Consider the following 25,159-nt stretch of genomic DNA (forward strand, 5'->3'; position numbering starts at 1 on the left):
CCCTTCTTTAGAGGAGGAATATTAGTAAATATCATCTTCTCGACATTCTCCTGTCTTTTGTGTCCTCTGAGCAGGGCAAGTGACACTATTATTCATTAACTGCTTTAGAATCACTTTTTTCTATCATTCAACTTCTAAATAACGTGACAATTTTTATCTGAGTTTATTGCAGCTTTAGAGTATGATTCTAAGTATTGTTTGTGCTAACAGGATGGTCAAGTACTCAGTATAACCATGGCAGACAGACTTTAGACTTTCCAGCAACCTCTATTTATTTTTAAATAATAAAGTTACAGTGTTCATTCTGCCTGGCTGGTTTGTGTGCCACTGTGGGAATCCATAAAAATCAGAGAGTTTGGGGAAAGCTGCAAAAGGCAGGCCTCAAAGACAGCAGAACTGTGATTAGAGCTAACCAGTAGCCATGAGATAGGTCAGCAGAAAAATTATTTATTAAGTAGAAAAGTAAGGACAAATAGAACAATGGTCTGTGTATTAATAGTTATCTAGGATAACTCACTAAGCTGCAGAAAAGTTTATCTAGTGAGATATTAGGAAGTTCTAAGCTTAGTAATGGAGCTCTGTGCATTGTGTTTTAAGGCTTACAAGCAGGTATTGCATTCAAAATAAGCAAGCATTGCTTTAACCCAAGGTACGTGTGCTTACAGTGGTTGGATGGAACCACTGTCAGTATGCTTCTGCTTTGTGTGATTGGTGAAAAAGTTATAAAGTAAGTTGTGACATTAAGTTCTTTGTCTGCTGCTTGGGATGTGAGCTGCTGGCATCTTCCCATTGTCATAACCATGTAATGAGACTGATGCTGAAAAATAAAACAGCTCAAGGAATGTTCCACAGCAGTCCCGTCCTGTTCATGATTTGTGCAGAGACCTCTGGCCGGCAATCTGCCACATTCAAGTGCTCCATGCAGGGTGGCTCTGGAGAAATCAAATTTCAGCAGCCTCTGAGAGAGTCAGTTCAGGGGCAGAGTGTTGTTGTGTGTGGCAGGTCCCAAGGAAACTGGGTGGCCTCATGGAAACAGGGCCTTTCTGGTCAACTTTGCCTGGCATCCACAGTGAAGGGTGTATGGTACTACAAAAAGATCACGACCATTTAGGCAGCAGTACCAATCTATTCTTTAGAGATGTAGGATGGTGACCCCACCTCTGTGTTCTTTCTCCATTAATTCTCTTGTCCCTCATCTGTGTTGCACAGATGGATGTGTGACAGGATTGGGTTTGTGTGTAGGAAAGAAGGGAACATCTAAAGTTAATCAGATGAAAACGTGCTGCTGGGATGAAGAATGTTGCTGCACATTCGTTGTAATCTGAGAGAAATAATGCAGTGTCTGTGCTTTTGGGAGAAAAGATCTGAAATATTGTAGAGGATGTTTTTGGCATGGAAAAAAAAAGTCTGAATTGCTACTTTATGAAATCTAGGGCTTTGTGTTATGTAAGGCAGATTTTTCAGTTTTTGTGTGAGGTGTACCAATAGATCTGTGCTTTATTTATGATCACTAGAATTATAACTAGTTGCTGTTTCTGGAAAAATCACTTACACTTTCAAGTTAGATGTGTGTTTATTCTCTTAGGGCCTTTCGTTGCCACATCTGCCATGGCTTACCCAAGGTTTAAATTAATTTCTGAGTGCTAAGAGAAGGAATTTGAAGCTGCTCATTACAGTATTGGGACTGTCCTGTTTAAGATCTTGTGTTCAGAAGAAAACAAGTCGAAAATATGAATGAAAAACAAATTCTTACACACTAAACAATATCTAAATAAAAAATAAAATAATCAAGGAAAAATAAAATAATGAAGTTAATTCCCAACACATTTGTCGTTTCGTCTGTTTGCAGCAGTACAGATCTGCACAAAAATAGCCCCAAGATTATTTGGGATACCCACTTTTCTGCAATGCAGTGAATAACTATTAACTAAGATAGATGAAGAATGGTGAACTACTGAGCTTGAACTAGGTCTGCATTTTAAACTCTCTTCTTCTCTTAGAGGTAGTAGCACATCTGGTGCTTTCCTGTTTTGACTTTAATCCACATGATTTGGGATCAGTCTGATGGTGTTTCTGTTTTCTTCTCTAGATACTCTCTTCTGTGTGAAATACAAATTTGTTTAATTATAGGGATAGGGGAAATGGAGATCAGGAATTTTATTAAGATGGGGATTGTATTTTGTCACTATCTTGATGAGGTTTTATAAAATCTGGTGTTCTGAACATTGTAGAGGTTAGGTATTTCTAAATTCAAATTTCTCTTTTCTCACAATCATATAATTTCAGTCTTTGATAACTGGCAACTACATTTTGGAATTTCAACCTCATGACCTCATCTTTTCATAGAGTTCCAGACAGCTTATATGCAGTACCTAATTTTTTTAATGGGAAATGTGCTTATTCAGTGTGGGGAGGACTGTGGGTTTTTTGGTACGAGTTCAGTAGTCATGAGGGAGGGGATTCTGCCCCTCTACTCTGCTCTGGTGAGACCTGCTATGGGATGTGCTACATCCAGTGCTTTGTCTTCAGCACGGGAAAGATGTGGACCTGTTGGAATGAGTCCAGAGGAGAGCCACAAAGAGAGATGGAGGATGTCTCCTATGAAAACATTCTGAGGGAGCTGGGGCTGCTCGGTCTGGAGAAGAAAAGGATCCCAGGAAACCTTGTAGCACTTCCTGGTGCCCAAAGCGGACCTACAAGAAAGCTGGAAATAAACTTTCTGACAGGGCTTGTTGTGATAGGGCAAGGGTTAATGATTGTAAACTAAAAGAGGGTAGTTTCAAACTAGATAGAAAGAATAATTTTTTTTTTATGGTGAACGTGGTGATGCAGTGGCACAGGTTGCCCAGAGAAGCTGTGGATGCCCCATCCCTGGAAGTGCTCAAGGCCAGGTTGGATGGGGCTCTGAGCAGCCTGGTCTAGTGGAAAATGTCCCTGCCCATGGCAGGGGGTTGTGACTAGATGAGCTTTAAGGTCCCTTCCAGCCCAAACCATTCTATGACTGGTCTGCAGATAAGAGAGCTCTGAAACAAAGCAGCAGGATGTGTGTGTTCCCTTCTTCTGACATTTGAGATGTACATCCCCCAGCTGTGCCTTTGGGAGTTGATTGCATGCTTTAGCTTTTAAGGTACATTGTCATGGAGTTATTTTGTTGAGATTTACTCTTTGCATGCATCCATCTGTGCAGAATTATTTTTTTTCTACATAGACTCTTTAAAATTATTGTCCTTAAAAAAAAAAATCCCAACATTTTGGGACACCCTATTTTAGCAGTTTACCCTGTTTCTAAGTTAGTCCAAGAAAGTCTTCCAATTTACTTGTTTGCTTGAATATTTTTCTGTTTTATTATGAGTACACACAGAACTTTGGTGACCCTTGATCTCTTAATTTCCTGGTTTCACTGTTTGTATAGTGGTTTTGTTTTAATGTAATCTAATTGAAGCAAATAATACCAAAGGTTTATTAGCTCATTATAACAAATGACTGGATACTTAAATATTTATTTGAAGTTTTCTGGCTTGTAACACTGCTTTTGTTTTGATTTCAGAATGCTCTCTTTAGTTGTATTAACAGAAATGAAAGTAAGTATATAATAAATAGTTTATTTTGTTTTTCTTTTGTATTATTCATTTTTTCTCTAAACTATAAGAAGTTATGTAGGTGAACATATACACAAACACATGGATTTCAGACCCTTATAAGCAAAAGCCATGAGTAAATTGTCTTACTCAAGTAATAAAGGGATTTGGTTATGTGTATAATTAATATCAGTTTTTACTTTGTGTATCTGCATATATCTTTTCTGTCTTTTTGTTCTGTTTGTTCATTTGATGCGTGCTAAGCAGCAAAATTAAATACATAGTTGAAATGTTGAAGAATCATGCCTGATATCTGTTTATATAAAATGAAATCAGTGTCTCAGAATTAATTCCAGTGGAAGCTGTTGTCAAGAACTATTATATGTATGTAACAAAATAGCAAAAATGGGTGAATCACCAGTACCATCTGTCTGGGTTTTTTGAATGACACTACTCTGATATTTGTTTGTTTATTAGTAGTATTTCTCTGATAATTCAATTATTGGACATGTCTGGTTACCTAAAATAAGAACAAAACAGCTGAAAATGAGATTCAGCTGGCTTGCTCATGTCTTGAACTTGAGTTCAAGGCAGCTTTAATACTGACTTTTTTCTCCTGCCAGACAAACAAATGTAGTTTGGCTAGTTACAGATATTTCCAGTCATTCTCTGGACAGAGATTTTTCAATAGAGCATAGAATTTGTCCTTTTTTTTTTTCTTCTTTCATTTCCTTGAGCATCCTCGTGTGTGAGAGTTGCTCATCTCTTCATTTGTCTGCCTAGGAACCCACAGATTTTCTGTTGTTTGTCTGTTTGCCTCCCCAGTGGGGTCAGTCTGTTGCAGCTACGCAGGTCACCACACCAACTGCCGCGAGTATTGCCAAGCAATTTTTCGGACAGACTCCTCTCCTGGTCCATCCCAAATTAAAGCAGTTGAAAATTACTGTGCATCTATCAGCCCTCAGCTCATACACTGCGTGAATAACTACACACAGTCGTACCCAATGAGAAACCCTACAGACAGTAAGTACAAGGAAACCCTTCTTTACTGAAAGGAAGTCATAGAAGATACTGAAAATGTACTTCTTGTACATTGTATATAAAATGTGTTACTGTAGAAGTCTATCATATGAATATATATGATGATAACTTTTGGGTTTAGGTGCAATCATTATATGAATGTATATGATGATAACTTTTGGTTTAGATGCATTAATAATTTTTACTGACTTTTCATTTTTACATACTGGCTTTGTAGTTTTTTTCCAGAGTTGATTCTATTTAGGAAAAGCAATGTTATTTGAGATTCTTTGGAGGAGGAGAAGGCATCTAACAGCACTTTTGTTTCTCAGGGCTGTTATGTTGTGCATCTTTAACGTTGTTTTGTGCTTGTCTTGATTTTGTTAAACAGGTTTGTATTGCTGTGATAGAGCAGAAGACTATGCGTGTCAGACTGCTTGTAAAAGAATTCTAATGTCAATGAAAACAGAGCTTGAAATTGTGGATGGACTTATAGAAGGCTGTAAAACCATGCCTCTCCCTCAGGACCCACTTTGGCAATGTTTTCTTGAGAGTTCAAGATCTGTTCACCCCGGAGTCACTGTGCACCCCCCACCTTCAACAGGCCTCGATGGAGCTAAGCTCCATTGCTGTTCTAAAGCAAATTCTTCCACATGTAGGTCAGTATCTCTCTAACCTCATTTCCAGTTGTGAAAGTACTTAGGAGTTTGTCTTGTTTCTGGCCTTTGCCTGAATCTCGCTGTGTGCATCAAATAGGAACTTCTGGAATTCTTAGAAAAAATACAGGTTCAGGTAACCAGATAGTAATCTGTTGAGTAATGTCTTCTGTCCAATACTCTGTTTCTCCAAACATACTGTTTTGTAAGAGGAATCAACCTTTTCTTTCATTTGGCACTGGCTTATTAAAGCAGACACAGTAAGTTAATGAAACTTGGACCATGCTTCTGGTCATAAAAGCCAACATTGCAGCCCTCTGCTTAAGAGGGCTTAATGAGATGCTAAAGAGAGACAAAAGGACAATCAGCTCCACAGACTCTCCAGTGCCTGGTTGCTTCATATTAAAACCTTGGCAGTGTACCTTTCTAGATGCTCTTCTGGTTTTTGTCGGTGAAAAATAACTTAGGTAATTTAGTAATTAAATAAGGGAACTAACTATTCTGACATTTAGAAAAAGAAAGGTTTTCAGCAAATTGTTGCATGCTTGCAAATTATTGAGGCATTTTTGGTCTAGAGTGGTTTTCTGTCCACATTAAAAATAGATGTTGATTGCATTTTAAATGCATCAGTGTGTCTGAATAAATGGCAAATATTTTTGAGCTGATAATTCCTTTTATATCAAAGTTTCCAGTAACAACATCTCATGAATGCAGCAGGATCTTTAAGGGGTTTAGTAGTAGAGCCCTGGAGTTACATTATCTCTTAGGACATTCTAGCATAGGATAGTTAATAAAGTATCTTTTATTTCCTTGCTTTGACAATGAGTTCTAAAATGGATCCTTCTATCAAGTTTTCAATAGACAGGAGATCTAATAATACACTGAAGTTCTGTATCTGGGGTTGGAAACTTCCGTAGTTTGTAGGACATTGCTGTGAACAATGTGAGCTGGGTATTGCTGGAAACATCTCTAGGAAACATCTCAACCAAAAGCAGCAAATAGTATCCCTGTTTCAAACATCAGGGCAAAAGAAGGAATGTATTTTGCTTGAGAGTCATTTCTGTAGGAGGAGAAAGTGTGATTTAAAGCTTAAGGACAGAATTAGAAGTTGTTCATTGTGATGTCAACTTGGATTTATTACCAGTTAAAATCAGCTGGGTTAGTTTTCATCTCAGAGTTGTAAGTTCAGGTTTCCAGGTGTTACATTTTTATTGGATATTGCAGTTTTATATCCTGAAGTTTTTCGTTCTTACTAGCTTAAAGATGTGCTGACATGCTTGAGCAAAATGGGTTATTTGCTCTGAGCACTGCATTTGGGTGCCCTTGGAGACTTCCTGGGCTCTAACACAATCCTCAGTGGTGAGCAGGGGCAGAGTGATGGAGCAAAGAAGTGATGGGCTACATCTGCATGGCTGTTGTTCTTTTAATTGTATTTTCTTCATCTCTGTTTCTTTTTTGTTTGCAGAGAGCTCTGCACTAAACTTTATAGCACGAGCTGGGGCAATTCACAGAGCTGGCAAGAATTTGATCGCTTTTGTGAGTATAATGCAGTTGAAGTTTCCATGTTGACCTGTTTAGCAGATGTACGAGAACCTTGTCAGCTGGGCTGTAGAAATCTTACTTACTGCACTAATTTTAATAACAGGTAGGAGAGAGACACTGAATGTTTTATAAAGGAATTCCTGTGCTTTGATTTCAAAAATAAAATGAAATGTTTTTTAAGACTTATTTTCTTTCTGCTAATATGGTTTTAGTTTATTTGAAAATAAGTAGTTTTTCCTTAGAATGAACTTTTGGAAATGTATTTAGCAACAGATGTAACAAAACTTACTAGAATAAAAGTTAACCCATGAACTTGTAAAATGTCACAGTGTACTACCTCTGCATATTCCTCTGTCTTACTGCATAGACAAGTAAGTCATGGTTACTGGAATGTTGTGTATTATAAATAAGGTTAAAGTGTTTGTTAAATTTACATGTTACTCATTTTCAAAATTCCTTTTTTGCAGAGATGTTTCTGTGGGTTTGTACTCTATAGAACAAAATTATTTAAAAGCGGTGTCTGAAAGTAATTGCAAGGTTAAGTTAGAGTTTAAAAACAACCCTAAATTTTCTTAGCTATTAGAGATCTCTGGTTTTTGGGGGTTTTTTAGTATGTAGTGGCGTGAGTATTAATTGGAGAATCCTAAGCCTGGCTAAATATAAATCATAAATCAACTTGCATTAGTGATTCACCAAGAAACATTTACAGAGATATTTGGGCTCTTGGGTCAACTTCAGGTGAGAAATATGAAAGTGATTTTGATCTAAAAGATAGAGGTGAGAAGGGAGTTTCAGCCTTGAGTCTTAAAGACCTTGTCTTCCTTAAAGACAGATTTCAAATTTATTCTGATCTTGCTTAACTTTGGGAGGGGTTAATTGCTTGTATACCACAAAAAGCAAGCCACATGAGGGATGTAGAGTTCTTATGGTGAAAAGGGAAAATGTGTAGTACTTTATTTTTCTTTTATACATGCTATATCTTACCTTCTCCTTTTAAGACCAACAGAACTATTTAGAAGCTGCAATACTCAGTCAGACCAGGGAGCCATGAATGACATGAAGCTGTGGGAAAAAGGGAGTATTAAGATGCCTTTCATAAATATTCCTGTGCTTGATATTAAAAAATGCCAGCCAGAAATGTGGAAAGCAATTGCCTGCTCCCTGCAGATTAAACCTTGTCACAGCAAATCTAGAGGAAGTATTATCTGCAAGTAAGTACCATGGGGAAAACAAAAACCATTTTAGAGGTTTTACAAAGGATTTTAATGAAAACTAAAAAGCTGTAGGACTGTCTTTGCTATGTTAGGAAAACATGGCAAGGCAAACATGGAAGGAATATGAAATTGCATGGTTGCCATTGCTTGAATCTCCATCACTGGAAATGAAGATATTTACCTGTTAATGAGATGGTTGTATATGCTTGCATTGTAAAGTGAAAGAAAAAACAGATGTATTGAAGTTTTTTTTGGCTCTCCATGGGGTCTTACACCTTTCCTCTTTTTTGGTTTTGGGATCTACTGATGACTTTCAGCTCACAGAAAGATCTGAAAAAAAAAAGTTGTTTTTTGTTTTAATAAATTTTGAATGTAGGTGATTGAGTAGAAAAAAGAGCAGTTAATAGTGCAGGTAGTGAGGTAGAGTTCAACCCATATTAGACATTAGTAAATGAAGGAAGTGCTTGGTCTTGGAAGATACATGCATCTGATGCTGTAGAAAACGAAGATTACCAAGCCCAAAGTCAAAGAGGAGTAGTACAAGCAATAATTTTTATCTTTGTGTCACAAATTTGTTCCTTCCTCCTACATAAAATATAGCATATACATATATATGTATAAACACTCTGCTGTGAGCCATATTGGGAAAGTTGTGGATTCAGGGAAGGGAATACCATAGAAAGAAATCTTTTTCATATAAGCCCTTTTACCTTCAAGTAGTCTTCATGAAGTTCTGTCTGTTTATTTATCTGTAGATCAGATTGTGTGGAAATATTGAAGAAGTGTGGAGATCATAATAAATTCCCTGAAGGCCACTCAGCAGAGAGTATTTGTGAACTCTTATCTCCAACAGATGACCTGGAGAACTGTATACCCTTGGATACTTACCTGAGTAAGTACTAACACACCTATGCAGCAAAATCAGAAACCAGGATCCTTTGAATGCTTGTCATTACTTTTAATAATCTTCATTATTTATTTTTAACAAAATTGTATTGAATTTGAGACATTTTATTTAGTGTATTAGAGAAAATTTGAATTTTCAAGTTGCCACAGTTCATTGCTTCTATTCCTTCTTGTATTGGGCATATGTGACGAGAAAATTATTGGGCAGACAAGATAAAGGAAATATATTTTGCATGTGAAGGATTGTCTGGGTCATTATTTCCAGGACTGAGGATTAAACTATTGAAATAAGTTAACTACCTGGTCATATCATGCTTCTACATCTATAATTTAAAGTAATAAAATTTCACAGAATTGTCAAAAATATATTTTTTACTGGATGTGTGAAGTGTCATGTTTTGCTGAAGGAACATAAACCTCATTTAAATCAGTGTAGATGATGTGTGTTCTATTTTCAGGCCCAAGTTCTTTAGGTAACATTGTAGAAGATGTCACACATCCCTGTAATCCAAACCCATGTGCAGCTAATCAGCTGTGTGAAGTAAACAGAAAAGGATGTCAATCTGGAGAGCTGTGTCTTCCATATTTGTGTGTGCCAGGTAAGGTTTTTTAGGCTCCTCTTCACTGAATTTTGCAGGTAAAGGTGTCATTGAGATGTTGTTTTGAAGGTTTTGAAGTGCACTGCTGTGCTATGGTTTAACCCAGCTGGCACCTGCGTACCGCACCCTGCTCACTTGCTTCCCCCTCCGGCCCCGGCAGGAACAGTTTAGTCACTGACATAAAGTTAATAATGATAATTGTGATGGTGCTGATGATGAAAAGGGAGAGAACAAAAAGAGAGGAATACAACCCACAGGAACCAAGAGCTGCACAGTGCCCCAGCTCCCCTCCCACTGACCCAGCACCCAGCCCTTCCCACCAAAGGCGTCTGGACGTGCAGCCGACGGCGTTTCTGCTTCTGCTCCCTTCAGTGACACTTTTAATGTGCTTGCACCTCAGCAGAAAGACACTTATGGTCATTTGGGAACTGCTTTTTTAGAACCCTGGTGTTGTCTAACCTCAGCACCGTGTGTAAATGTGAGCTGACTGGGGAGAGAGCCTCGTGCAGAATAAGTTTCAAGTTTTCATAACCCTGACTTTGAAATGGCAGGGTTGGGTGGTGTCAGTAACAAGGATCAAAGCTACAAAAGGAAATGGGTGACTCTGCAATGTCCAACTTCTACAACCCCTTCACTGTTCTGCCCTAGGCACTGGTAGTGCTTGCCATGGTTTTCTCCTTTCCTTTAAAGCAGGAGGTGTCATTCAGTGACGTGAGGGGTCAGCTGTGGTTCAGCTGCAGAGCAGAAGGTGTGCATTTGGTGACCACTTGAACATGTGTGTGACTGAGCAAGTGAGAGCAACACTGATTTTTACACTGAATTGTGTGGAGCAGCCTCCTTTCTAGAGGAGGTGATGGAGAACATTGCCATGGCTGTCTCACATCAGTTCCCTGAGCCTCTTTTCTTCCAGCAGTTCTGTGGCTGATCAGCAGTTTCCCCAGTGGTTCCTAATTAAAAAGGAAAGCTGGATTTTGCTTCACTCATATATCTGCTCTACTTGAGCTCTTTTAAAAGTGAGGCTAGACTTCAGCTCATTCTTTTTGTGAGCCTAGGGACATTGTTTTGGTTATGCTTCTATGACCCTTACAAATATTTTTGTTTTCCTGGAAAGCTGAGACCTATTACTATAGAGGCTGTATTGTCTTCATTTGCTGCAAAAGTCAGTCAAAGTCATCTGAAAAGAAGCTCTGAATACAGAGCTTTCAGAGTGACAGTTTGCTTCCTCTGAAGGTTGGAAAGTGACTTTTATGTTTTACTTCAGTCTTTTTATTGGCTGAAAGTTTCAGGAAGTTTGTTGCAGTTCACCCCTTGTAGGGTTATTTTAATCTATTTCTTTTATTATTTTTCCTTGCAATTTTAATTTTTTTTTTTCTTTTACAGTCTTTCTGTTTTTAATCTACTTTTCCTGCTTTTTCTCCCTTTCTCCCCTCCTCAACATGTCTTGTAAGAATCCTTCAGTATTCACTTAAGAGGTACAAGTGGTGTAGAAAGGCACAATAAAATATGTGAGAGAAGGCAAATGACTGGGCTTTGCTTGTGAGACCCTTCAGTTCAAATTCTGTATTGGAGAAGGTGAAGTATTTGTCATATAACATGTTTCATACCGCTGCAGAGCTGAAAAATGAAAATACTTGAGAATTTTTGTAATTTCAAGTTTATTTCTCAAAAGTGACCTCTTTACAGATACTTCAGAATTTTGCAGCTGTCTTCTATTTTTGCTGCTTGTGGCCTCTGAAATGGGTGAATGTAAGGGCAAGAGTAAGGCTGCTTAAGAGCACCTTATGTTTTTTGCAAGTCAGGGTAGTAATTCATTTCAGTAGAGGCACTTGCCCACGTGTTTACCATTTATGAGCTGAAATTTTTCCTTGCATGCAGGCTGCAAACTGGGAGAAGCCTCGGATTTTATTGTCCGACAAGGAACGCTCATCCAGGTTCCATCCTCAGCTGGTGATGTTGGCTGTTACAAGATTTGTACCTGTGGGCACAGTGGCTTGCTGGAGAACTGTATGGAAATGCGTTGTGTTGACCTCCAGAAATCGTGCATTGTTGGAGGACAAAGGAAAAGTAAGTAATGGAGCAGGGATGCATTCAGCACCTGCTCCTTACCTAAGGAATTTTGAGCTACATGAGAAGACACAGAGGATCTGAATTCAGAGTTTATCAGAAAATACAGAAGCTGATGAGTGCATCCTTACATTTCATACTGGGTTAAGTCTGACATATGCTGGAGGGTTCCATTGTTGAAATCAGTACTGAACTGTGCCTGTCTCAGTCAGTCACAGTCCTGTGTGAAGGGTGTTCTCAGTACACCGTTTCTTTTAGCATGGGATGGTTTCTTTACTAGCTCCAAATGGTTGGTGAGGGGTTGTTTTGGATTTGTTGGGGGTTTTTGTCTTCCTTCCAGTGGCTTGTGGCATCTGGACCCATGAATTCCCAAGGTCTATGTTTCCACTCCAGTGGTTGGCACAGAGACCTCTTTCCCTACTTACTGATTCATTCACCTTAAGGTTTGTTAGTACTCAAGCACATATTCAGAGTAGGAAGCACACATCGTAAAAGTACAAAAATAGGACTGGATAAAAATACAGTATAGGTGGTGGTGATCAAGTGTAGGGTTCAGTGAGAGGGGCATACTGTCCAGCTACCTGTCTACATTGAACCATTCCCTTTTTCCCCTCTTCCCTTTGCTTTCCCAGACGTCTTCCTGCTTGATTCATCTTAATGCCTCCTTTTCCTTTTCTTTGGCTCTTCCCTAATAAGTTTTGCACAATCTCAATGTTAAATAAGAATTATAGTTTAAGATATTTATCCATGGGGCTAACATATGTCTAAAAATAAATGTGTAAGCAAGCACATGATGATGATGAAGGTGTATAGAACACTGGTTTTTTAAAGTCCTCTTCACCATGGCAGCTCCCTGTTTAGAGTTCAAATTGGCATGGGTAATAAGGATTTGTTGGGTTCTACCTAATCTGACTGTCAAAGGAGTTCAAGGAGGTGTGACAGGTGATGCTTCTTAGAAGATTATATTGATTTATTTTCAGATTTACTCTTTGCTTGAGACCTTTAAATGTGTATTTTTGTCATGTAAACTGGCATTATAATCGTGGAAAAAGAAAACAAAAAAAAAAGCTTCTACTAAGGTAGGGGGAAACTTCTGAAAGGTCTTGAATATCAAGTGGAGTCTGTGCTGAGCTGTCACCTGTCTGAATTTGGTGTCATTGAATCAGCAAGCAAGAGATGTTCTGCTAGTGACCAGTTACATATCTCTGATATGTACAGACACTGTTTAGTGTCTGTAAATCCACCCTTTTAAACTTCTGTCAGACTGTTGTCCAAGCAGAGCTAAAGCAAGGTAAAAATAGCTCATGAGTCCAAAATAACTGAGGTTTCTTTTTTACCATGTTATATGAGTCATTTTCACCCTAAGTAAAACTTAAGAAGCAAGGCACTTGCTGTAGTTTCATTTGTCACAAACATAATTTTCAGATTGGGAATCAATCCATAAATCATGAAAGAGCAGGAAATTGGGATATTATTTTCATCACTCAGGAAAGTCTGCCTGCAGTATTCCAGGGAATGGAATGGGGGATTTTGGAATCTGTTTTTTTTTTGTTATTGTTTGTCCAAATGAGATAAAAGGCAGCCAAACACACTTAAAACTTTTCTCTTAGGTTTTGGATTTTTTTTTTTTCAGAGTCAGTACTATTTGTTCATGGAAGCAGAACAATGAACACATCTTAACATTAACAATATATTTGAGGGGCAGTTGTAGAAAATATCTGGTGAAAGGGGATGCTTTTAAGATACAGTTGTTAACAAATGCAGTTTTTAAATGATGACTGTAACTTTTTATGGACCATTCTATCCAAGGAAACTTGCAGTTTTTCAGATTATTGGTGAAAATAATCACAAAGGTGTTTGATGCTGTATTTGTATTTGATGGTTGCACAGTGTACAGCTCTCACTTGTTCTGGGAACCATAATATGTGTAGCTGTAGGTATTCAGTAAGTGCTGTCCATTTAAAAACAAACAAACTAGCACAACCCGAAAACCAGACAGCCTTCTCTTTTGCCATAGTGACTTGTGAAGTGTTTGTGGTGATTAACAAGGTATTATGTAATAAAAAATAAAAATTACTAGGTTCTAAATTTGTTAGATGATGCATTGAAAGCAAAGAATTAAAAGTTTATGGTCACCATATAAATATTTTGCAGTAACTGTATTTCACTGGTTTGTTTATATGTTAGTCATAAAAAGCGAGGCTTTAGACATAACATCTGAACTGTGTTTTTTAAAACCATTCTCTATAAAGAAAACAACTCCAAATGTTTGGAATGATGCTGGGGTTTTTTGTGTTGGGAGTTTTACTCCAGCCAATGAAGTGATTACTGATGAGGACAGGTTGCTGTGTGCACTCTGACAGTGAAAGACAATAGCCCTGCACCATTTTCAGGTGGATCCCAAGTCAGGTACTCTGAGGAATCACCTGAGATCCTGTGTTTGGCATTACCTTTTAAGTTTTTCTTCCCTGCTGGCAAATTCTTTGCTCCTTTGAGTAGTGCTGTGGTGTACTACTAAGGAGAGCTTCTTGTGCTACAGAGGCTTTCTTTCTCTCCCACCCCTTCTTGTTCTGCCCTCAGTTGTCTCTGAGCACCTCTTCTGAATTGCTCCAGTGCTGAGGGGTTTCCTTGTGCCTGTGTAATATTTTCTTAAAAATTCTAATTCTCAATCTCAATCCTTTGAAAAGAGAAGAGAGGGAATTACCTTACTCTGTAAGGTAATTACTCTTACATTTTCCTCAAGAGCTGTGCACTTGGTAGTACACAAAAACCAGTTTGGTTATGGATAGATCAGAGCCTGTCATCAACATGAATTGATTTGACACAAAACACACATCACAGTGAAGGGCAGTCATATGGGTAGTTCTGAAAACCAAATTGCAGTTGCTAAATTGAAGAAAAATCCCCCAAGTTTGCAGTTTGATTCTTAGATTCAGGTGTTAAAATGTTACTGACTTATAAAATATGTTCAAATTCAGTGAAGGCTGGAATGAAGCATTGGCACTTCTACCTCTTGACAAACACATAAAAGTTGTGCTTTATGTGTGAGACTAAAAGTTTAGGAGGCATAAGTAAATTTAATTTAGAAGAATGTGTCTTTACAAAAGCTTCACCTTCAAGAAAACATGAAACCTGCTAGCCAGAATTTATTGTTCTTAAAAAAAAAACCAAACAAACAGAAAACCTGATTTATACAGGGTTTGAAAGGACTAAGTGCTTGCTTCTGTGGTTAACTAATTAATAAAAACCACATGTGAACAGACTTTTCCTGTAAGTGAATAAAGCAAAACTTGAAATCTGTTGAAAAAAAAAGATGGACATTTCAGTGGGAAAATATACTGAAAAGGGAAATTACAGAAGCAATTAATGAGAATGTAATATCTATGTAGTACATATGAATATGTAGTCATTGGGTGTATTTGCATTGATTGAATGTATTTACTTAATTCATTTGAAGGCCATGGAACATCCTTTAATATAGATTGCAATGTCTGTTCCTGTTTTGCTGGAAACTTGATTTGTTCCACACGTCAGTGTCTAACTGAGCACAGCTCGGAGGATGAACGCCGGAAGTTTACAGGTAATTTTCCAAACCATGAAAGCACTAAGCTGAGTTGTTCTAGAGCAGGAATTATCTACTAAATTCTTTCTGCAGTATTAATGGAGCAGAAAATTAATTAATTAATTAATTAAGCACCAGATAATTTGTCATTACTATGTTTTTTTACTATTTTTTTTTCTCACGTCCAACCCACACTGCAGAAAAAAAAATCAATACTGAGAAATAAAACCTCAAGTAATACTTAAAAATAAGTAGAGACAGAGTGCACTAGGGATGAGAGATAAGGAATTTAAGGAAAAATGGAGAAAGCTGAGTAGAATGAGCAAAGAGACAGGACACAAACTTCCCTTCCTGCTCCTTGTGCTCCAGCATTGCTAAATGACAGGTGGGAGAAAGGGGCTGAAGGCAAAGATGCCTCAGTGTTGCCTTTTGTATCTTGTGTGGTGGAAAACGAGTGTGCACCCAGTCCCTTTCTGTGTGTTGCTCCTGCAGGTTTGCCCTGTAACTGTGTGGACCAGTTTGTCCCAGTCTGCGGCCAGAACGGGCGCACGTATCCCAGCGCGTGCATAGCTCGCTGCGTTGGGCTCCAGGACAACCAGTTTGAGTTTGGCTCGTGTATTTCCAAGGATCCTTGCAACCCAAACCCTTGTAATAAAAATCAAAGGTAAAAGCAGAATGTGTTTTTCAGCTTTTCTTTGGCTTCGTCCACTCATACAGCAGATTTACGTGTGCTTCAAACGCCTTGTATATTGTAACATTCTACTTTGGGGCTAGTCCAACAAAAATAACTGTTTGAAGTAGCTGCTTTTTATTTATCTTAGTTAGTAATATTGGACTGTAATAACTGCCAGTTCTTGGTTCCAGTTTTGTAGTGCTGTGCCAATTAAATTCATTGTGCAGGTCTCAGTTTAGCAATAAAGGAGACTTCACCTACATTTTCAAAAGTGGGAGAACCGGATTTTGTCAAAGTGGCAATAGCTGCCATTTTACTACTTTGTTTCACACCTTCTTTTACTAGTTTACAAAGAAGACCCACATCCGAATTCAAGACTTGGAGTCAGTCTTGCTTATTCAGTCAGTAATCTATGCTTTTTGTCTCTAAAATAGGAAAATATCAATCACCCTTTTTTTCTTAAACTGAAATCTTGTGAAAACTATGTCTGTACAATCTCTGGTTTTTCAATATCAAGAAAAGCAAAATCTGCATAGACAAATACATTAAAACAAAAATATGCTTTGTACTAGTGTCAGGCAAAAAAAAAATCTGACCTTTCTTACAGAGATCAAAGTCTGTGGCTCACAATATTGGTCTCTGTCTTCAATTTTCCCAGTGTTGTGCAATATTGCAGTCTCCTTTGAATTAGTGCATTTTTCTGTTTTGAAAGAAAGCCATCAAAATAAGTTGTGTAATATTGTGCTTTCATGAAAGCTGATTGTACCAATTTTAGGGGTTTTTTTCCTTTTTCTGCACTTAAAATGCCATGATGCAGAAAAATACTGGGAAAACACTGTAGTTTTGTAGCTGTTGCAGCCACAATAGCATTAAAAATTGGAATTTCAAACCTGCATTGTGGAGAAACATTTTTTGCTTTTTATGTTTGAAATTTAGAGAGTACATAGAGGCTTTCCATTTTTTCAAACTTAGAAACTCAACTTGTAGTTTCAGTAAAGGACTGTACAACAGAATGCATTTTTCTGGGTCAGTTTGATAATGTAGCTCAAACTGAACATGCTCATCCAAAGATGCCCCTGGTGCACTTGGAATGTATTTAGGATCTTACATTGCACTTGTGAGGTGTTTAAACCTCAGAATTTCCAAGCCTTCCCTAATATCAGAGGCGTGTCTGTAATGCATGGGAGTGCAGCACTCAGAGAGAACAAGGACATATTGTGCATTTTCCAGTGGTAGCAGCACTGCTGTGATTTATGGAAGGAGGGAGTTGTCCAGAGAGGCCATGAGACCTTTCATCAGCCTGCTCAGCAGACTGCACTGGCTGGCATTCCTCTAGCAGAGGGATGCCTTGCCGGGCCTTTGCCAGATGTTTTGCAGATAAGATCATGGAAGGTACATGTTTAATACCAAGGGGAACAAAAGTGTGTGTTTTTCTGTTTGTTTGCAGCCATCCTCTAGGTGGGATGTCGTACAATATTCCGAACCTCCAAAGCTAGAATCCGATTAGATATTTGTAATTGAAACCATATAATCTTGTAGGTCTTGTTTTCACCCCTTTCTCAGAGAAGGGTGAGACTAGACCTCTGCAATACAATTTTTTCTTCCTGCTGTTTCCATGTTTTCTCTAGCCTAGCTGTTCATAAATATTCATTTACAAAATGAAGTACAGGAGTAGGTAAGAAGTTTATCCAAGCCTTTGTCAATAATCCATTGAAAAATACTTGGTAAAAGATAAATGTTAGTGGAAACTGCAGTTGTGTTGACATACGTGGAGTAAACGTGGTGTGAAATTGTTCCAGGCTTGTGATGAGACCTGAAAAGGGCTATTCAGAGTGTTCTATCACTTGTATTTCCTGCAGCTCTGCTGAACCACAGTTAGTTCTAAAGCACTGGAGAAAATTTCACTGAAAATATTTTCCCTCAATTTTTGAGAATTAAAAACAAAATAATCCCATGACGTGACATGAAATTATTATGACTTTCTGCAGGTGCATACCAAAGAAACAAGTTTGCTTGACCAGTTTTGAGAAGTTTGAATGCAGCCAGCATGAATGTGTGCCGAGGCAGTTAAATTGTGACCAGACACGGGATCCTGTTTGTGACACAGACAATGTGGAATACACTAACTTGTGTACTTTGTACCAAAAAGGGAAAAGTTTGGCATACCGAGGACCATGCCAGGTAGGAAGTGGTTCTGGCAATAAGTATCAAATCTTCTTTGTTCCTTGGTGTTCAACTTCACTTTTTTTTTTTTTAATTTTTTTAATTTATTGTTTGTTTGTGTATTTTTTAAGTATTCTTTTTAGGGTTTACAGCTTATAAAATGTTCTAATAAAAAGTGGTAATCTAAAAACTTATTTTTAACTAGCATAAAAATAATCTCACAATCTTCAGAATTTTGTCAAGTGTTTCTCTGCTTTAGTTAACAGTTGTCTCAAAGCCAATCAAAAGCTCTACTTATGCTTTCTTGGGGGTAGTACTCTTGATATTTATATCTTCCTATATATACTATTAAAGCTTGCAAGCTAAGGTGTGTTTGCAGTAATTAGTGCAGTTCCTTGGTCACTTGAATGCTAATTCCTGCTAATTTTAACTCATTGAAATATAAAATAATGCCCAGTCATACAAAGTCTTTAGCTTTTTGTGTGATTGTGCCCCAGGTTTACCAAGTTCATTGCTCAGGATCTATTTACATACTAGGCAGTCTGTAATAATTTTCTAGTTAGTCTGCATTGGATTAGTCTTCATATTAATCCTGGAGAAGGATTAAAATTAGGTTTCGTTTTTGCATGCCACCACTCTCTACAGTGGTGTTAGACAAGGTGGTTTTGTCACCTTACAATAACACATACACAAATATAGGTAATATAGGTAAATAAATTATATATAAAAATATACAACAATGTGTTAGAAATACATGTGCATGCACACTAAATTTTAAGCACACGAAGCCACACTAAGATGAATTAATAAATTATTAATGAGTTGTTTAAAAATCAATTTTATTAATAGAATATTTTAAGGGATAGTGAAATTATGATCATTTAAATTGATTTAATAAGTTAATATTAATATGGTCATTTTATTTAAGCATTGCACAGAACAAAAGTTGTTTGTTTCTGAAATATGCTTTATTGTGCATTTCTCAGACTTCATCACCTTCTTGAAGTACTTCCCTTTTCATTTATAGCCCATTCATAAATGGCAGGTTATTTCCTCTGGACTTCCTGCCTTTCCAAAGGTGTGCCAATATTAGCAGGGAATTCCCGTTAAGTTTGCCTTTCCCCGCGTTGGAAGGACTCAGCAGTCGGTGCAGCGGGCTGAGCTGTGGCTGCAGGCATTGCCGTGTATTCCAGCCCTCCTGCAGGCATTGCCCTGCGTTCCAGCCCTCCTGCAGGCATTGCCCTGCGTTCCAGCCCTTCTGCAGGCATTGCCCTGCGTTCCAGCCCTCCTGCAGGCATTGCCCTGCGTTCCAGCCCTTCTGCAGGCATTGCCCTGCGTTCCAGCCCTCCTGCAGGCGTTGCCCTGCGTTCCAGCCCTCCTGCAGGCGTTGCCCTGCGTTCCAGCCCTTCTGCAGGCGTTGCCCTGTGTTCCAGCCCTTCTGCAGGCGTTGCCCTGTGTTCCAGCCCTTCTGCAGGTCGCCAGAGCCCGTGTGCGGGCACAACGGGGAGACCTACGGCAGCGTCTGCGCCGCCTACGCCGACCGCGTGGCCGTGGACTACCAGGGCCCCTGCCAGGCCGTGGGAGCGCTCTCCGACCGCGGCTCCCACCCCGAGTGCGCCTTCGTCAGCTGCCCCCAGCTCTCTGCCACCGCCTGCAGACCCGTCCTGGCGCCTGGTGAGCCCCTCACTGCAGAGAGGGGAGAGGTCTCCAGTTCTGCAGGGCGATGCTTGGGATAAAACGCAGGCTTTAGCACGTTGTGGGAACAGGAAGCATAAAGCGAGGGCTCTGCTTAGGGCTACAACCAGCCAGTGTCAGGACTCAGCTAGGTAAACCTGAATTGGAAAGGCCTCGTAGGCTTTAGGGGGATGCTCCTTCAGTCTCTTAGAGACTGGCAGCTGGGATGAGTTTGGGAGAAACAAATGAGCTCTGTGGTGTCCAGGGTACGATGCTTCTAAGAATCTGGTGAGTAATTTTTCGGAAGTGGCAGCACAGATACCACATTGGAATGCTGGGCTGTCGTCAGCATTGGGTTCCCAGAAGGGCAAAGACGGTATTTAGTTAGTTAGGAGACAGAGTAAATACCATATGTATTCACAGTACTGTGCAAGACAGCAGGAGTAGTTTTGCAGTGTGCTGGTTTGAACCAGTTTTTTATTGTTACCACAAGTGCATCCTTTATGGAACAACAACTAATACACACAGCAAGAAAAGCTCTGTTCCTAAAATCAAAGTTTTATTTATATTTCTCCTATCTCTCCCCCTTTGAAGTAGGTTTTCATGCTTTGTAATCACATTTAGCACTGTAAATGTCATTCTGTGAATGTGAATGACATGTAAGTTGGTGAATGGGTTTAATACACAGCCATGGATAGAAAGTTGAAATACCATCCCTTTGGTTTCTGACATGGTGAGGAAAAACAGTAGGAGAAATACAACATCTGGCAGACAAGCACTTTTTCTCCCTTGTTATCTAAGGGTTACACTCTCCAACATGGTGTAACTGCAGAAATGAATGCTTGCAATGTGCATAAAGCTTCTGTCATGTCCTAGCTATCTTGAAATCCATCATTTCTGTAGGTGATATGCATGCATCCATACCAAATCTTGTGGGACACACAGTGCCTCCGGTTTTTAGCTCACAATAATGAAGGAGCTTAAAAAGAGTGAAAATTCATCTTGTTGCTTCATGCTGATAGAAGTAAAAGTGTGTTGAAAGGTGACAGATTTTGCACTATAAATGTTTTCAATATCAAAAAAATACTAGAAATGTGCAATTCTGCTGTCAAATTGAAACATTTACTTTGCTTTGGTAATTTTGCTATTTTCATACTTAGTTAATATTCAAACTTTGACTCTTGTTTACTTAAGAGTGAAAAGACTACTTGTTTTTATTACTGAGATTTCTTTAATTCACATAGGAGCCTGCTGTCCACTGTGTGCTGGAATGCTGAGAATCTTATATGACAAAGACAAGCTGGATAATTTTGCAAGGGTAAACATTTCAATCATGGCTAATGTTAAATGGTATATGAAAAGTCAAGTTACAGTGCACTTCCTTCTGAAAGGTTGACATGTTATAGAAACCATTGTTTTTTAGTTGTTACTTGTTATTGTTGGGGATTTTTTTCTTGTACTGCTTATACTTTCCTTTATTTCTTTATCTGAGTCATAAATTGAATTACATTGCAAAGCAAAACAGAATTAGGGTAGGCACAAACAAGCAGACTCAGGTTTGCAGTTTGTAATACTGCAGTTTGCAGGTTTTGACTTGTAACAATGCAGACAAATTATATGGGAACACCATCTATGATTCTACTGCTTTCCTGTCAGAGATTTGTGTTTGTAGGTACTGAGTATGTTGTTGACCAATTTTGTTGAGTAACAGTGTCTGTTGGGTCATGACTGTATCCTGGAGTGTTGTCCGTTTGTCATCTCTAATGGTACGAGGGACACAGTGGCCACTGCAGCTTCTCAGTCCATTCATTACAACATCTGACCACGAAGAAGAATTTTTAGTTTCTGTTAGAAGAAGCCTTTCTAGTTAAAGAAATGTATTGGTCTTGTTCAAGTAATTGGTGATAACTACTCTCACCTGCTAAGCACCCTAATACCTGTAATACCTGTAATACCTGGATTGAAATGTCTGCCTCTTTTAGTTCAGACAGCTGCTTCATGTGAGAAAAAACTGCTTCAAATACTCCAGAGTTCTATAAATCTGGGGCTGCTCTGCCTCTTGTTTTCCAGTGTGGGAGCACAAACCACTGTAACAGATAACCAGTTACATTATTTTGAGGTGTGTGATACACAGACACACTAACCATGAAGATGGACAACACCACATATCAAAACCACACAATATAAGAAGTAAATCTTTTTCCTCTTTCTTTCCTTCACTTTTTAAATTTTTTTTAACATTTTTGATGGGTTGGTTTTCAGGTTCTTTTAGATTCAGTGAATCATTTTCTTAGAATGATGTTTTAGAAACATTGAATCCTTTAGGTCTTTCGCTAGCGTTTAGAGTTTGGAACTGAGTAGTTGAAACAATTTTCTGGCATGACCTAATGTTATAAAACTGAGGAGGAGAGTTTTCCATAATATCACATCATCCACAGAGTTCTTTGTTTTCCTCCAGGTAACAAATAAAAAGCCTATAACAGTACTTGACATACTTGAAAAAATCCGCCTGCATGTGTCAGTGCCACAGTGTGATGTGTTTGGATACTTAAGCATAGAATCTGAAATTGTGATTCTCATCATTCCTGTGGATCAGAACCCCAAACCACTGCAGGTAGATGATGTTATTATTCTATTTACCCAGCATTAATTTTGGTTCACGTTTGTACATGTAGGATGGTGTTTGTTTCTCAGGCAGATACGTTGTGTGTAATTTGATTGCTTATGCCCTGTTATGTCCAACTCAGCTCCAACTTCTGTCTCCTTCTCTAGCAGAAATAGCCCAAAATGTTACCAGGACTTGGGAAGGAAAGCCTTGCCAGCCTGGTCAGCCAACCTAGTCAGCTCTCAGTCCATCTGCAGCAGGTGCTGCCAGATTCTTGGGTGGAGTAGGACTCCGAAATCAGAGGCCACCACTGCTTACCTCATTGGTGGCACCATTGCTGAGCTAGACACTCCTCAACTTTCAAAGCTTTGGACCTCCAGATATTAAGTTTGTCAAGTTTAAACTTCACCAGAGGCAGCTTCCAATGCTTTTTAGAGACTTATTACTAAATTCCTTTCTAGGGTGCAGGAGAAAATGAAGTGGAAAAAATTAATTTCCTAGCAGAAATTCATTAATATCGTCATGTCTGTGGGGGAATGGAAACCTGCTGTTTTCCCAGGTTCTGTTACTTCCTCCCTTTTCTCCTCTGTTTCTTTTCTCCCTTTCCCATAAATGAAATGTTATATCTCATTTGGAAAAAAAATCCCAGGAAGGAGAAAATCTGAGGTTTTCCACCATTGTAGACTTCAAGAAAGTGAGTTGGTCAATCAGGAAGAAAGTCCTCAGTTTTAGAGACACTTTCTTTAGTGATAATTCTCTGTGGGCTTTTTTGCATTACATTCAAAACATAACACCCTACACTAACTTGTATATAGCTTCCTTCTTTTCCTTTTCTGCTGTTCTGGGTTTCCACAGGAGTTTTCATAGTACCAAAGTCCATGATGAGACCTCCGATCTGTTTTCAGAGTAGTCCCCAAAATTATATCAATCTTTTGTGCTGATGGGAATATTTTTGCATTGGCGTTTTACAAGGTAAGAAGAGAAATAATACCTTTTTTTTCCCCTCTAGATTGAAGCCTGCAATAAAGAGGCAGAAAAGATCGAGTCTCTGATCAATTCGGACAGCCCAACACTGGCGTCACACGTGCCACTGTCAGCTCTAATTGCATCTCAAGTACAAGTTTCATTTAGCATTTCTTCTGCTTCTGCTCAAGTGCTGCCTGCTCTGCACTCCCTGTTCATAAGCCTTCTGTTCACCTTGGCATCAGCACTGAGATACTGCATGTAACTGCTTGGGAAGTTTGCACCAGCACTGTGGCATTTGTGTTGTGAAGGACGTTTGGAGTTGGTGATCACTGAACCAGAAAACAAAAAACGTGCAAGATTTGATGAACTTACATTCTTCAATGAAGGACTAAAAGTATTTGAATAATGTGAAAAGATTATTCTTTTATTCATAACTAGTCAGATGACTGTTTCAGCACTATTAGATTGTTTTCCATGGATCTTGGAAACATAAATATGCTCTGGAAGGTTCTGACATTATGGATTTATGATTTTGAGACGGGATCTTATGGGGTTTTTTCAGCCATGAACTAAACAGTGTTTTGAGTTTACTGAAGAATGCTAATTTTATATTATTCAGATGCATATCAGTGACAAAGAGAGCATGCACCTATTTTAAACATCATTTTTGGAAGAAACAGATTGCTGCTACTTAATTACCAAAAATTTAAAAGTTTATTCTCATGTAAATATGCTTTCATATTTTATTATGAAGAAAACTAATTAGCCCTGGGCCTATTTCAGTAGACATCTTTCCTTGGACTAGTGAAGACTTGCAGGACTTTGGGCTCACTGCTTGTAAAATGACAATCAAGCTCTATGCTAGTACCTGACTTCAGTGAAGAGATGTGTTCTTTTGATAGTTTTGTACATTTCAGAATCTCATATTTGATGCAAAATATAAAGAATCTCAGTATCTATATTTAAGTGCCATTTAAAATATTGCAGTATTTGCATGTTATCTAATGAAATTTATACTTTAAATGTTTATACAAACAGTATGTTTTATTACTTATTGTATTTTATGCACCTGACTTTACTCTACATGAAGTATTTTATATCAGTATTATAATAGCCAAGTTTTGAAGTATATACAGAAAAACTTATTTTTGCCAAAATGCTGAACTTTGAAAGAAAGCACTGAAAACTTTTTTGAACATGTATGTTGTAGCATGTTTGTAGCAATTATTTTCTGCTAAATCTTTTAAATGCAAAAGCATTAAAGCTTTTTATTTTAATAAACACTTGTGTCTTGTGTCCTTGCGTAGAATGTATGTAATTTTATGGATTCTGCAACACTGCATATATTTCCCTTCCTCTCTCAAAATAAGCACCTAAAACTAACTGCACTTACATACAGGCATGACTCACACAGATAATGTTCCCAAATAGATGTCAAGAGGGTCTCAAGGGTGAAAATCTTCTTGCCAAATACCTTGAGGAAGACTCATGCAAATAATCATCCAAGCCTTTAAACAAAAAAACTTGAGTATGTTGATAATCCATCTGTTTCTGAAATTTGTTATGTGTATTCTTTAGACTTGGACACAGAAATATAATGGATGCATTTTTGAAAAGCTTTTTGAACTGAAATGGCTCAGATGATAGCCCCAGAAACTTCAAACGATTCAGATTTTTTGCTTTTTCCAAATCATTAGCAAATATCTCTTCAATATGTAGTTTCTTAGCTTGACTAGCATTTAGCTGAAGCAAATCTGATGCCTACTAAAAAAGGAATTATAAATGTCTTAAGAAAAAAAAATTATATATACACACACATACATGTGTGTTTGTGTGTGTGTGTGTGTATGCACAACACTGGAAAACTTAGTAAAGAGCTTTAAAAGCACACTTTTGGTGGAATAGAATATACAGTGAACTTACTTTTACACATCTCT

General features: G+C 38.3%; 1 protein-coding gene across 1 annotated transcript in view; it reads left to right on the forward strand.

Moving 5' to 3' along the window:
• Positions 1–23,754, forward strand: part of RECK (reversion inducing cysteine rich protein with kazal motifs) — a 45,778-nt gene extending 22,024 nt beyond the window's left edge. The window contains exons 7-21 of the mRNA XM_018918264.3: positions 3,548–3,581; positions 4,404–4,601; positions 4,990–5,257; positions 6,720–6,899; positions 7,795–8,007; positions 8,766–8,902; positions 9,375–9,515; positions 11,391–11,579; positions 15,037–15,159; positions 15,634–15,805; positions 17,803–17,995; positions 19,441–19,651; positions 20,896–20,969; positions 22,110–22,265; positions 23,266–23,754. Of these exons, the coding sequence (XP_018773809.1) occupies positions 3,548–3,581; positions 4,404–4,601; positions 4,990–5,257; positions 6,720–6,899; positions 7,795–8,007; positions 8,766–8,902; positions 9,375–9,515; positions 11,391–11,579; positions 15,037–15,159; positions 15,634–15,805; positions 17,803–17,995; positions 19,441–19,651; positions 20,896–20,969; positions 22,110–22,265; positions 23,266–23,484 (2,508 nt within the window). The 3' untranslated portion in view covers positions 23,485–23,754. The remainder of the gene's footprint in view (positions 1–3,547; positions 3,582–4,403; positions 4,602–4,989; positions 5,258–6,719; positions 6,900–7,794; positions 8,008–8,765; positions 8,903–9,374; positions 9,516–11,390; positions 11,580–15,036; positions 15,160–15,633; positions 15,806–17,802; positions 17,996–19,440; positions 19,652–20,895; positions 20,970–22,109; positions 22,266–23,265) is intronic.
• Positions 23,755–25,159: the final 1,405 nt, after the last annotated feature.

Source organism: Serinus canaria, chromosome 2, assembly GCF_022539315.1.
Source record: "Serinus canaria isolate serCan28SL12 chromosome 2, serCan2020, whole genome shotgun sequence".
Lineage (NCBI taxonomy): Eukaryota > Metazoa > Chordata > Aves > Passeriformes > Fringillidae > Serinus > Serinus canaria.